At 36.9% G+C, this 13,516-nt stretch overlaps 1 protein-coding gene across 1 annotated transcript; it reads right to left on the reverse strand.

Moving 5' to 3' along the window:
* Positions 1 to 4,555: 4,555 nt before the first annotated feature.
* Positions 4,556 to 12,584, reverse strand: LOC102230941 (testisin-like). The gene is made up of 6 exons (XM_005810859.2): positions 12,479 to 12,584; positions 11,618 to 11,632; positions 11,337 to 11,499; positions 6,288 to 6,556; positions 6,048 to 6,193; positions 4,556 to 5,190 (listed from the first exon to the last, which is right to left on the reverse strand). The coding sequence occupies exons 1-6, from the start codon at positions 12,543 to 12,545 to the stop codon at positions 4,891 to 4,893; spliced, it is 960 nt and encodes a 319-aa protein (XP_005810916.2). The 5' UTR covers positions 12,546 to 12,584; the 3' UTR covers positions 4,556 to 4,890.
* Between the last annotated feature and the right edge of the window lie 932 nt (positions 12,585 to 13,516).

Here is a 13,516-nt window from a genome sequence, read left to right on the forward strand (position 1 = left end):
CTTTACTTCCATTTTGTAGTTCACTTTTCTTTGCATGCTCTGTATGTCGCACAGAAATAATAGTGATAAACTGAGGGACAAGGTGAGAGAAGCTGCACGACTGGCAAAAAGAAGCCACTCTCAAAGATACGTTCCAAGATTAACTTCTGAATTTCTGCAGATAAAATTGTCTAAGTGTGCTTTGGAAAGAGGAAGAAAACTTATTGGTTTTTGCAATGTGTGACAAGACAGGTGCTGAGAAGATAAACGGTGTTATCACTGTTGGCAAATGCTAAACCCATTTTAGTCACAGCGGCCCCCTCGCAGAAGGTCATCCTCACATTGTCACCATCTAAACGTGGCAGCGGTTGAGTTTCAGAACAGCCACTGAGCCGCGGTTCTGGCTCATGCAGAGCCACAGTCCAAACAAAGCCACTTCTCTGCTGTCTTAATTTGTAAGTAGGAAAATATATTTGCATATAATTTTGAGAATATCTGCAATGCATGAAACGAGTTGTTTGAACATTACAGCAAAACACAATGGAGATTAACTGAATGCTCCCGTATGTAACTTTTACAAAAATTATTTTTTTCTATATTTATTAAAACTGTCACTGTGTCCTGACAGTATGATATCAGATAATCTGTTTAATTCAGCTCTCCTCCCAGTGCTACTAATATGAACCGCTCCCAGTCAAAACCTCCAATCAGAGCCGGGAGGCGGGTCTTAGCGCTGTCAACCATCCTTGTGTATGCCGCTCAATGTCATAATGCTGGAGAAACAACTTAATGTTACAGGAAAATAAATCATTAGTGGCTATGGTAGCTAGCTTTAGCATTGGTTTCAGGCTATGCTGTAGTGAACCAGCTTAGCAGAGACGAGTTGAGCATGAACTTGATTGACAGCGCTAAGTCCCTCCTCCTGGCTCTGATTGGTTGTTTCTGACTGAGTGGTATATTTCAGCAATTAGTCGTGGGAACACTGGGAGAAGGAAGAAGAACTCTATTTTTTCACAGATTATCTATTTTACTTTCACGACATAATAAAAATTTTAACAGATATTCTTTTTAAATTATAATTTTTTGTAATAAGTTACATACTGCAGCTTTAAAATCTTCCAATAAAAACCCAAACAGTTTCATGTTCCCATTATTTTAAGTTGTTAAAACCCATTGTCTGCGGCCTGAAGAGGCTGCAGGTTTCAGATCCAAGCTCTGGAAAGTGAAACATTATGAAGCGCTAATATTCTGCTCAACTACAATAATTATTAAAAATCTCAAATAGTATGAGCGGCTGATTATTCCAGATTATTCTATCATCTTCCACCCCAGTTTTATCTGATGCTTGCTGCAAATTTATGTAAATCTAAATGACTGATTTTTCTAAACATGCTTAGCTTAAAAAACCCCACAATAATTAAATAAAATCATAAATGTAATTAATGTATTATTTCAGCTGCAGTAATGTAGAGCTGTAAAGCAATCAGATCATGTTTGACATTTCTTTATGACATTATAACTGTAACTGCGGTTGAGTTTCCCTTTTGTTAGTAGGAATGTCCTTCTCAATACTGAAACAGGAAATTGCAAGAGAAAAGCAGATTAAGTCATGATGAACGTCATGATTTCTCGAGATGAGTCCATGTCTGTACCTGTCTGTCTCTTCAGGGAAACTCTGATTAAGTTTCAGATGATAAATAAATGTATTAATTACCAGATTACAGTTACCTTCCTGATCTTTAATCAGCTGTTTCACAGTAACAAGTCAAAGCAGAACAACAAACATCAGACTAAACGACATCATCACAGTTCAGAGGGAGGTTCATCCTGTTTTAGTCGCTCTGTTGCACAGACAGACGGACAGACAGATACTTTATTATCCCTAAGGGGAAATTTGTCTTGGACATTGTAACGGTAAGCAAAGCTACTTCCACAATTAAGAACAATTCGCACAGTAAGAGTCATGTGAACACCATAAAAAAAAATAAATTACAATAAAAAATATAGCTCAATAAAAACACGCATTACACGTTCTCACATACATTCCAGCAAAAACAAAACTAGGTTAATATTTTGCTAATGTAAAAAAACACAATTTTGCAATAGATTTGTTCCCATTAAATTAGAAACGCAATTGTGGTGGTGCAGAGGAAAAGCACGACCCACGTGTTGAGGCCTTGGTCCTCATGGCGGCGGTCGCAGGTTCGATTCCCGGCCTGGTGACATTTGCCGCATGTCTTCCCTCTCTCGTTGCCCTCTTTCCTGCCAAACTACTTTCAAATAAAGGCCACTAGAGCCAACAAAACCTTTACAAAAAGAAACGCAATTGAAATCTCAAGCGAATACATTTATTCACGTGATGTCATTTAAAACATGCCGCACCATCATCCTCTGTCGTCTTCTTCGTCTCTTTCTAACATCCTGTTGTTGGTCACATGACTCGTGTGACGTGAAAAAAAGCGTTTCCACTGCTCATTTACGAAATACAGCAATTTTGATGCAGCCAAAAATCCAGTTCATTATCATTGAAAAAATGTTTCTTTCAATTGGTGTGTTTCCGTGGAGCAAATTTATTTTCGTAATTCCAATTTCCGGAATTAGATGGTCAATGGAAATGCAGCTGTTGCTCTTTTGAAGCAGTTTGACACTTATTTCTTTAGCAGCTTCTTGCGAAGACACTAGGTTCTCCTGAATGTCTAGAAAAAGCTAAAAAAAAAAGTAAAAGTAGCATTTTTAAACCAAAAAGGAGCCATTATCTAAAAGACCTGATACAGGACCAGAGAGAGATTACAGATTATTAAAAACATTGAAGAAAGACCAAATTTTTCTTTCTAGTTATTGGGTTATATATGGTTTTGTAGATTTGGAAAATCTATTATCAACTATCTTTGTAAACAGTGGAGCTGTTTGACTTGAAGGCAAACAGCTCCACCCATCAGTCAGAACATAGTAGTTCAAATCCTTGACCCCCAGTGACCTTTAGTATTTTTATCGTGGGGAGCCAAGTGTATATGTGACACCCAATGAGCACAAGAGAACATTTTTCAGAGTTGTTTCTTGTTCCCTTTTTTTTTCTTTCACTTCTTAAATTCACAATACATGAGATCATCACTTAACTGTAGTTTCTCATTATATTAGAGCGTCATGTAACTGGCACTTCTTGTCGCCATGCATGAAAATAACAAAACGTCACTTCAATTCTGTCCTATTTTCACACTTTGAGTCATCTTCACGCATCGGTTGCGCCTTCATGCCAGACTGAACTCTGTTCTCCTTTTTTAATGGGTAATTAAATTTTCCTTCGTACTTTTGTTCTGCTGGGCTCGGTTTCTCTTTTCATATAAATGTCTGTGACATTTCACGAGTTCCTTCTTTTCGCCGCTGCAGAGGAAGCAGTCCTGGCGAGGTCACCACCAGATTTAGAGTCTGAGGTCTGTTAAATGACTGAAAATGTCACATCCTCATGAGTAATATGATGAAGTGTCAAACTCCTTATCTCTTTTCCTCCTTACTTACATAAAAAAGTGTCACATTCAACACAATTTGTGCAAAAATTAACACCAGATAGAGAAATATTGAAAGTCCCAACGGTTGCAGTTCTATGCTTTTATCTCCAGAGTTTGAGATCAATCATTTGTTTTTCTTTCTCTTTTTTTAATCTTAGGCCTGAACATCGTCTCTGTTATGTCCAGCCTGGGTCTAAAAAAGGCCTGAGTGTCATTTTAATCACGAGCCTCCCGTCTGTTGTGGACGTGCACACAGACAGCTGCGCCACAGCGCCATTGTTGTCATGCTTTGCTCTCTAATCTTGAACATGCACAGATTCACTTTCCGCCTGCTGAAGATGTGAAAAATGCTTTAAAATGTTTTCTACTCATCTCATCTGCATAATCTTTCACAATAAAAACAATTTACTTGATATTAACTGTAGGCAGTCCATTTAAAATAAATAAATGTGAAGTTTTTAAGTTTATCCCCATTTTTAAGCACTTCTGATTAGTAATTCTCGAACTTTTGTTTTCCTGGCTTTTAAATGTGACATAACAGAAGTTTATTTCTAGCAGAAAGAAGAAAAAGGTCCAATTTAGATTGGGATCTTGGGGTTAAACAGTCTTAAAAGCAATCAGATTAATCGCTAATTGGAGTTTTCAGACTCCAATCAGAAAATATATATATATAATTTTTCTAGATTGTTTTATTAAGATTCAAATAACTTCGGTTCACAACTGAATTTTACAAAAATAGTCACTTCAGTCCAATCATGCCGTCATTCCGATTGTTCCTAGTTACCAAACAGTGCAGCGTGTTAAATTCAAATTAGTCTGAAAAACATTCTCTGTAAGGAAACCCAGCAGATTGCTTCATCACTGACTTGCAGTCTTCCTGCAGAGGCGCGTCGCCACATTACTACGCAATCACTTGCACTGCACAGGCAGTTTAAAAGACATTTATCTCTGATGCTTACCAAATTTATGTAAACTTCCGAATTTAAAAAAATTCTAAGAATACGTTTTCTTGCATTTAGCATAAATAAATAATTTTGGTAATTCCAACTATGCTAAAACAAGAGAAGTTTGATCAGATTTAACTTCAGACAGCTAGAAAAAAAATATTTATCTTTTTATGTATGTAGGTATCTGGTTTCAACTGTACGAGACTGTTAACTAAAAGACTGCAAAGCTAATATAACCATTTGTTTTTCATGGCTTCCAGTCTCCCTTTTTAAATTAGACTTTGATTTTTACATTTGTGATGCAACATTTGGGTCTTTATGGCTCCACTAAATTATGACAAACGCACTGAAACTATATTTATACAAAGTCAACTCTGACCAACATTATTTATTCTAAAATATAATTACTTTGTAAGATAATTTAAAGTGTGGCCAAACTGTAGAGAAAAAGAAGACTTTCATTGAGTAATGAATGACCGCAGCATCACAGTCACAAGGACGGCAAATGAGAACCGAGTGGAAAGATCGCCTGAGTTGCGACACGTAAAGCTGGTGTCTGCGTCAGTGCCGTTAGAGCTGAACGTCACGAAATCCGCTGTGGTCCCAGCGATCTGGTCTGTGATCCACGCCTGAAACTGAGACACTCGAGCGTAGACCTCAGGAAAACCAGCAGTGGCACAAGGGATCCCAAAGCTTGTGATTCCAGCCTGGATCCACCTGGAGTCCTGCTTGCATTGCAGAGGTCCACCGGAGTCTCCCTAACACAGCAAAGCAAAATACACAGTTAAATGACACAACAATAAATAAACAATGTGGTGTCTGGCAGAACTATTTGTACCATTGAACTTTTCCATATTTTGTCAGATTACACTGCAAACAAACTAACTGTTAAGTATTTTGTCTAGTTTCTACTGCAAATATCTTTATTTCACACTTCAGGTTGCAACAAAACACACTACAAGCCACCTTTACAGTGAAACACTTTTGTGTAACTGGTTTTTTGTTTTTTCATTCATCCATACTGCTCCCCCCTGCAATGTTACTGCTCCCCCCCTAGGGGGCGCGCCCCACACTTTGGGAACCACTGAGGCCCTGTTTACATGACAATGATCCAACAAAAATTGAATTTTTGTTCCATTTCTGTTATTACATTTACATGAAGACGTTCTAATTACAATCGTTGTTTACACAGTAACGGGACACATCAAAAAGGTGTAATGCTCTCGCCACGCCACTAGTTGGTGCTAGGCTCTTTGAAACTAAATGCGCATGAGTTTAAAAAAAAATAGTTGTACTTGAAAGCACGTCGATTCGCTGTTCCCCAGATACTGGGGGGAAACACGCACTATGTGCGTCTGATTAGAGCGCAGTTGGAAAAAAAGTGGGATAACTTTACTGAAACATGTTGTTTGATCTTTCACGGTGTCTTACTTCTTTTTTATTTGCAAAAAAACCCTCGAAACTAAGTACCACTTTCCTTTCTCTTCACATTGCTTTGTGTTAGTTTATGACATAAGAATAATGTGGGTTGAATCTTTGCGCTGAGGCTGTAATTGTGGACTAGCTGGGTTAATCACATCGACTTTAGATGTTTTAGCTCTTTATACGGATTCACCTGACACGCTCCTTTGTTCTCTTGCCCGGCGCACATCATTTTGTCCGTGATGGTTGCGTCTGACTTTATATAGCTACAGGTGCACTCTTTGTTTCCAATGACAGGAATCTCAACTTCCTGTAGATTAGAGGTCGCTGGCAAGGTCACTGAGAATCACAATGTGAAAATTAGCATTAGATGATCCAATTAAAAAATAATAACATTCAATTTGACAAACAAAACTCCACACGGGACCCTCACCATTGCTCAATAGTTTTCCCCAGCCGGTGATCCAGCATGAAGTGGCGTTGAAGAACCGGCTGAGGTTGCTGGCGAGGCAGATGGGTTGGATGAAGTTGTTGAAAGTGACCGAACTGCTGAGTTTCATCAAGGCGAGGTCGTTGTTGTAGAGCGTGTTGTTGTAGTTTGGATGGACGATGATCTGGCTCAACTGGCTTGAAACCTCGTTAGCATTGGGGCCAGCCTGGGTCTGTCTTCCGAAGTAGAGGGTCCAGTCACTCAGTGTCTTCCTGCGTTTAGAGAAATTAAACAATAAGAAAAGAAATGGTCTCATAATTAGGCATGTGTCTTTATTTATCCATCCATCCATCCATTTATTGGATGTTTTTTTTTTTAATTATTTTTACTGTTTTCTGTCCCAAAAATAAACAAATCTGACGTATTATTTTCTGCAAGTCTCAAATGCCATTTCTTACCATTTAAGATGGCAAGCATATGTAAAGGTGACCTATTGTGTTTCCTTGTACGGGTTAGGATAGGTCTGTAATCTATAAAACATGTTTGTTACATTAATTTGCTGATTAATTCTGAGATAATGAGGTTTTACTTTGCTCTGCCTATTGTAAGCTCTCTACACATTAAGTTGTTTTAGGTCCTCTTGTCTTTTAAATCCAAATAAGTTGCTGCTGGCCACGCTCCCCATCTCAGCGCTTACACTTGCACATGAAAATGGCAGAAAACAAATGCACAAGTATACAACCACACAGGTATGAAAAGCAGAAGTGGAGCCTCCTGTACAGTCAACAAGAATGCAACAAGTGGTTTCTGGATTGTAAATCAACAACAAAACATTTTGTCTTTTCCTGCAGCCATTGTGCAGCGCAATCCTGGTTCTCTGATTTGGTTGCTAGGTAACCGGTTAGGGTTGCTAGGTAGCAGTGCAGTCCCTGTTGACTCAGCATTTGGGAGGTTTTTGAAATGGCTCATTTTCCAAACACCAGAAACGTTACTTTATTGCGAAAACATGACTGGGTGTTTTTAGAAGCAGTAAGAACCCAAATGAAAGTATAAAATCTTGCAAAATGTGAATTATGCGTAATAGATCCCCTTTAATAAAATAGATTTTCTTATCACAACAAACCTTGATCCATTTTTTTAAAGTCAAATTTGGACCTCTGAACATGAAGTTTGAAAAAACGCGTTCCAGTTCGTTGTTTTCTGCAGAAAGCAGATGGAAGGAAGGTTGGTAAACTACCGGTGTTGAATTTGGACTTGTTGAGTTGTCAGCTAAAAAGAGAAGATGAATTTTGGTGTCATGCAGCAAGGCAGGCCATGCAGAAAGTGAAATGAGTCAGGAGCTGCTCAATATTTGAACTTGATTGAGTAACTGCACCTCTGTTGACCAACAAAGCTACAGTATGTTACACAAACGGGGCAGAAGATGCAATACAGTAAAACAAAAGATGATGATGATAACACTTTCTTACCAGTTTTTCATGAGTTGTTCTGCTTCTACTCTAGAGTTGATACGCCCGTTTAACCCCAAAAATACTTTAATCTCTGGGACACAGAATACATCACCTTCCCAAAATGACATAGTGGTTGAACAACTGCTGTTTTGTACCTGTATTTAATTGTGTATATCTCATTTCTTTTGAATTTTCCACAATGTCACATGAGGAAGCAGCATGTTTGGTGTTCTCCCTTTAAATCAATCCAAATTTGTCTCTCCAATTAACTCAAATGTAATCAATTATCTTCATCATGATTTGATCTGTCGCGAATTACTTAGCAACATTCTCAAAAAATTTGTGTAAAGCTTAAAAAGGTAGACTTGTTCTGTTTTTGCTTCTTTTTTACAGTTAAATAATTAAATTTATTCAGGGAAACAAAATAATTTTTTATATCAATTTGAATTAATTTTGGGGTCTTTCTTCCCTGCAGAAATCATTTATTGTGATTCACATTGTGAGTTTATTTAAAGTTTAAGAGCATGAATTTCCTGTTTGTCGCCTTAGGAACTCTTTCTGACACAAAGCAGCCAACATGCCTGATGATGCACATTCAGCACATACCAATAGATATACTAGGAACATTTAGCAGTCACTTTGTGAACAATATTTGGTTGTGATTTCACGATATTTAGCTTAATTTGAAACAATGTGATGATAAAAAATACTTTTTTGTATTTACTCAGGATAGCATGAAAGCAGGAAATGTTTAATCTGATTTAACATCAGACAATGGGAAAAACTTTTAACCAGCATCTGCACAATGTTGGTGATATTATGTATGCACTTTTAATGTCACTGTTTTAAAGGTGAAGTCATTGTTTACTGAGAGGAGAATCCTTCTTTGGTACTGATTCTTGATTTTCAGTGGAAGTAAAATCTAAATCTGTTGCTCTACTACAGAGTTTCCAGACTAATATGATGATTTTATGGCGATATACAGCAGCTTGTCCTTCTGAGAAGAGACGGCTTACTAATAATTGTTTCTGCATTTAAGCCATCATAAGGTTCATGATGAATCAGAATGTTTCACTTCCTCCTTTACAAGTAAACCAAATAAAATTAGAAAGATCTGGTTAGTGAGTTTCCAGCAGAGTGGGTTATGGTGCCATACCTGTGGTTAACAGAGGGAACCAGTGGGAGTTTCAAGTTTTTTTTTGTTTGGTTGTTTTTTTACACCTCACTACCCCTTCCTGCACTTCCTTCATGTATTTTATTGCCGTAAAAGGTCACAAAGACAAAAAACTGGATCCTTAAAAAAACAGAATAAAATCCACAATCTCCTTTTATCCTCCGCAAAAACAACATTAATTTTAAAAACCCTAACCGTATTATATTTTAAGTTTTATTCAGTCGTTGTAGGTTTTCTGTCCTTAAGTTGGTCAGTTTGTGACTTTCTGCATTGGTGACCAGTCAGAATGGGAAACATTTGCGGGAAACACGACGGGTTCCTTATTAGGCCCGGCGCCGCGTGTCAGCCGACGACGCGCAGCTGAAGGCGGGCGTTTCACCACGGAGGAAGTTTCTCGTCTGCTGCCTGAAAGACGTTTGTGTAGTTGCATCAGTTAAATGTGACCTCAGTGTCTTTAAAGTTACTGGTATCCAGAGGCATTTGCTTCCTCTGAAGTTAGTATTTCTGATCAGTATGTCAGAAAGTGGTTTTCTAGTTTCTATTGCAGTTATCTTAGTACACTTGAAATAAGACAAAACTACCTGAAAAGTAACTGTGTTGCCAGATATAGGCACTTAATTTAAATAGATAGTTTCTTAATATTGATGAAGAAGTACTTGTTTCTTTGGCAGGTTGTTTCTATTTTTTCCCATAATATAAGTGAATTTACCTGCCAATAAAACTAGAGCTTTTTTATCAATATTAAGGAATTATTTACTTAAAACAAGTATATCTTGCTACAAAGTTACTTCTAAGGTAGTTTTGACTTATTCCAAGTGTGGTAAGATAATTGCACTAGAAACTAAACCAAAGTACTTGGTAAGATTTTGTATTTTTGCAGTGACAGGTTTAGTGTGATTCAAGTCTATGAAATATAACTGAAAAATGTATTTATTTCAATAATTACACATTCTTTAAAGACATAATGTGTATTTAAACAGTTTATTCCTGTTTTTTATGCCTTAAAGTTAATAAAAATCCAAAGTTCAGGTTCCGAGAAAACTGTAAATATTAACTACTAATGAATCAGAAAAGGGGTTTTGAAACACTACAGAAAGTTTGTCTATGTATTTGTGCATTATCTGCATTCAGTATTCGGTCTGCATTAGTTTTGTGTTGCAGGCAGATGATCAGCTCAAAATATACTTACACCTGGAATATTCAGATTTAAAATACTTTTTGTTGAACTGTGTCTGTTTCTGGTAGATCGTTGTCATATCCTGACCGTTCTGGATCCTCCCACTCCTCTTTCTTTCCTTTACTGTTTTGTTTTTTCTGGTTCTCTCCAGTTGGGGGAGCTGCAGTTTCCAAAACTGGATCAGAAACGTTTTGAATTTTTCCACTGGTGTTTTGATGATTTTATCTTTGCTAGTAAACTCCCAACTCTTTAAGGTTAGAGAGCCTCTTTACCATCACCCTAATCTTTAGTTTCCTCCATAGATTCTCTGTTAGATCCTGACTGGGTCGCTTAATTATGAAACTGGCTTCTCATGTATTTATAATCTGTACTTTAATGCTTACTTACACCAAAATAATTGAATTTATTTTTTTGCTATAATCTGGTAATCTCTCATTTTAAACAGTTATTCAAATGTTTTACTTTGTGTCTGTGTGATGTAAATGAACTGTAATGTAGTTATTTGATGAAAGCTGTAATATGTAACTTTAAAAAAACTGTTGAAACTGTCACTCTGTGTGAATGTACGATATGAGAGATAATCTGTGATAATCTGCCTTCTTCAAACTAGAAACAACCAATCAGAGCCAGGAGGCGGGTCTTAGCGCTGTCAATCACAATCACTACACAACAGTGATTGTTGTGGCAGATTCTTCTCGATAGCAGAATCTGCCAGGAATGCTAAAGCTAGATAGCATAGGCACAGATGATGATGGAGAAACAGTTTTCCTGGAATGGTGAGCTGTTTCTTAGCCATTAGCACATTTAGTAGAGCGTACACAGACTTGATTGACAGTTAAGGCACTCCTGGCTCTGATTGGCTGATTTCCATCGGTGGATTTCTTCAGATGGAAATAGTAGCTCAGGGAAGAGATGGAGGAATTTTTTTACAGATTATCTGTCTCATAATTACAGTCACAACATGGTGACACATTTAACAAAAATGTAAAAAACAAAAAAAAAAGCTTTTATGTGTATTAAAGACACCGGCACTTGAAGGCTAAAGTTTGTCAACTGATTTCAAGCTTAATGTCCCTGATCTTCTTTATCCTCTTCTGTTTTTGTTTGCTTTCTTCTCCCTTAGCTTCAAGCTTTAAGTCTGAATGATTATTACTCGATTATTTTCAGGTGGTTCTGGTCTTTTTCAAAAAAATATTTCTCCTTTTTTCATAAATGTTCCCACAGTGGACGACCTGTTGAGTGGGTCTTACGTCAAGATGCAGTGGGCCGCTGTGAGAACCCACTGGCTGTTGATGAGCGTCCCTCCACAGATGTGGCTCGACCTCCAGTGTATGCTGACCTGCCACGGCCATGACCCGGCAGTCGCGCCAACACCGCCCACGATCTTCGTGTTTAGAGGTGCGACGCCGCAGTCTGACAAAGCAAACAGATAATAGTTATATATACAGGAGTATAGTAATAATAATAATTACTAGAGTACTTTTCATTATTTAAAACTTTAAAGAGTTGGGAAAAGCGTCATTGCACTCACCCTGAGCTTTCAGCCCTGCAGGAAAAGAAATTGTAGAGATTAATGGCAGCTTGGTGATCGCAGTGTGTCAAAGTGACCACACGAGGGCGCTGTCGTTGGTGCTTTCTTTGAGAACACAGTGAACTTTGTACTGAACTTTGTCATGTTTTATTTTTAGAACCTAATTCTCTGTAATAGACGTTACTGCTGTCATGACATTGTTCCCTACCTGTGCTACCATGAATTTAACAGATAAAATTAAGCTTATATTTCCTTGGTCAATTTATTTATATACCTCATATGTCTTAAAACACAACAATAACCTGACAAATGCCACATAAAGTCTTAAAACATAAAGTCTTATCAAGTATTTTTGGTTTAGTTTCTAGTACAAGTATCTTATTACACTTGAAATAAGACTAAACTAACTAACAGGTCTTTTTTCATAACATAAAATTCATATAACATGGGAAAAATGTCTTGTTATAAATGAAACAATCTGTTAATACTAGTACTTTTTAATCAATATTAATGAATTATTTACTTAAAACAAGCTCCTGTTTCTTGCTGAAATGTTACTTGTAAGTTAGTTTTCTCTTACTTCATGTATACTATGATATTTATACTAGAAACTAGACAAAAATACTTGGTAATTTTGTGATTTTACAGTGGATTTTTATATAAAATGTCACAATTTCACATTTTACAGGTACAATTTAACAGGAAAAACTTTTTTGAATTTCGATTAAATTCACTTCTTGAGAATTTAAACGGATCACACTATAAATAAACACTAAAAATCAGTTTATATTCATCTGTTTGCCACAGACCACACACACAAGTAGGGTAAATATAATTAATATAATTAGTAATTAATCCCACCTCGGCCAGAGAGGACCGTACACATCAACAGCATCCACAGAGTCGAAGCCGCCGCCATGTTGTTCATTCAAAACCTCCTGCTTTCTGTCCACACAGACTGTTGTGAAAGCTTTTATCCAGCTTCATGTCTTTGTTGCTTACATGTACAGTAATGAAGCAAGGAAAACTCCCTACCCAAACCTGTTTCTCTTCATGCCAGTGAACTCCGACGCATTGAGTTTGCATTCATGCAAAGCCTGAAAACCAAGTTTACAGTAAATTAAAGAGCTGTCATGAAGTATTTGACGTCTTGTGGCTTCTGTTCATCTAAACAGAAAGATCTAAGCAGCCCAACCTGTTCTTTCCTAGCATCTCTGGTAGGGGTGTGTGTGGGTGTGTGTGTATCTCAGTTGTAATCTGACCCCAGAGACACCTCTGTTAAATAAAAAGGCATTTGGTTTCTGAAAAACAACACACACCATTTGTAGACATTCACACAGGCCAGTGGTGCAGGTGAGGTAACGCAGCTTTCTGACTGGTGATGCTGTGAATGACGTCAGTATGGCTGCTGATAACACTACAAAAATACAAAATCTTACCAATTAATTTAGGTTTAGTTTCTAGTGGAAATATCTTAGTACTTAAAATGAGACAAAACTAACTTAGAGGTATCTTTTCAGCAATTTCTGAGATTAAGCTGAAGATTTTGGAGTGTTAAATAGCACATTTTCAATTTTCAAACTCAGAAATTTTCAGATTTCTTCTACAAAATTTCTGAGATTAATCTCAACATTTCTGATGTTTTTTAAAAAAAAGAAATTTTCAATTTTTTAAACTCAGGAATGTCCAAACATCTAGAAGATTTCCAACATTAACCTAAAAAATTTCAGATTTTTTTCTTGCAAATTTAACTTTTCAAGCTCATTAATTTCCTAATGCTATCTAAGTCACCTTTGAGATTATTCTAAAATGTTTTATATCTTTATAGCAAATTTTTAACTTTTCAAACTCAGAAATTTCCCAATGCTTTTGAAGTCATTTCTGAGATTAGGCTCAAAA

This window comes from Xiphophorus maculatus, chromosome 10 (genome assembly GCF_002775205.1).
Source record: "Xiphophorus maculatus strain JP 163 A chromosome 10, X_maculatus-5.0-male, whole genome shotgun sequence".
Taxonomy (NCBI): Eukaryota; Metazoa; Chordata; class Actinopteri; order Cyprinodontiformes; family Poeciliidae; genus Xiphophorus; species Xiphophorus maculatus.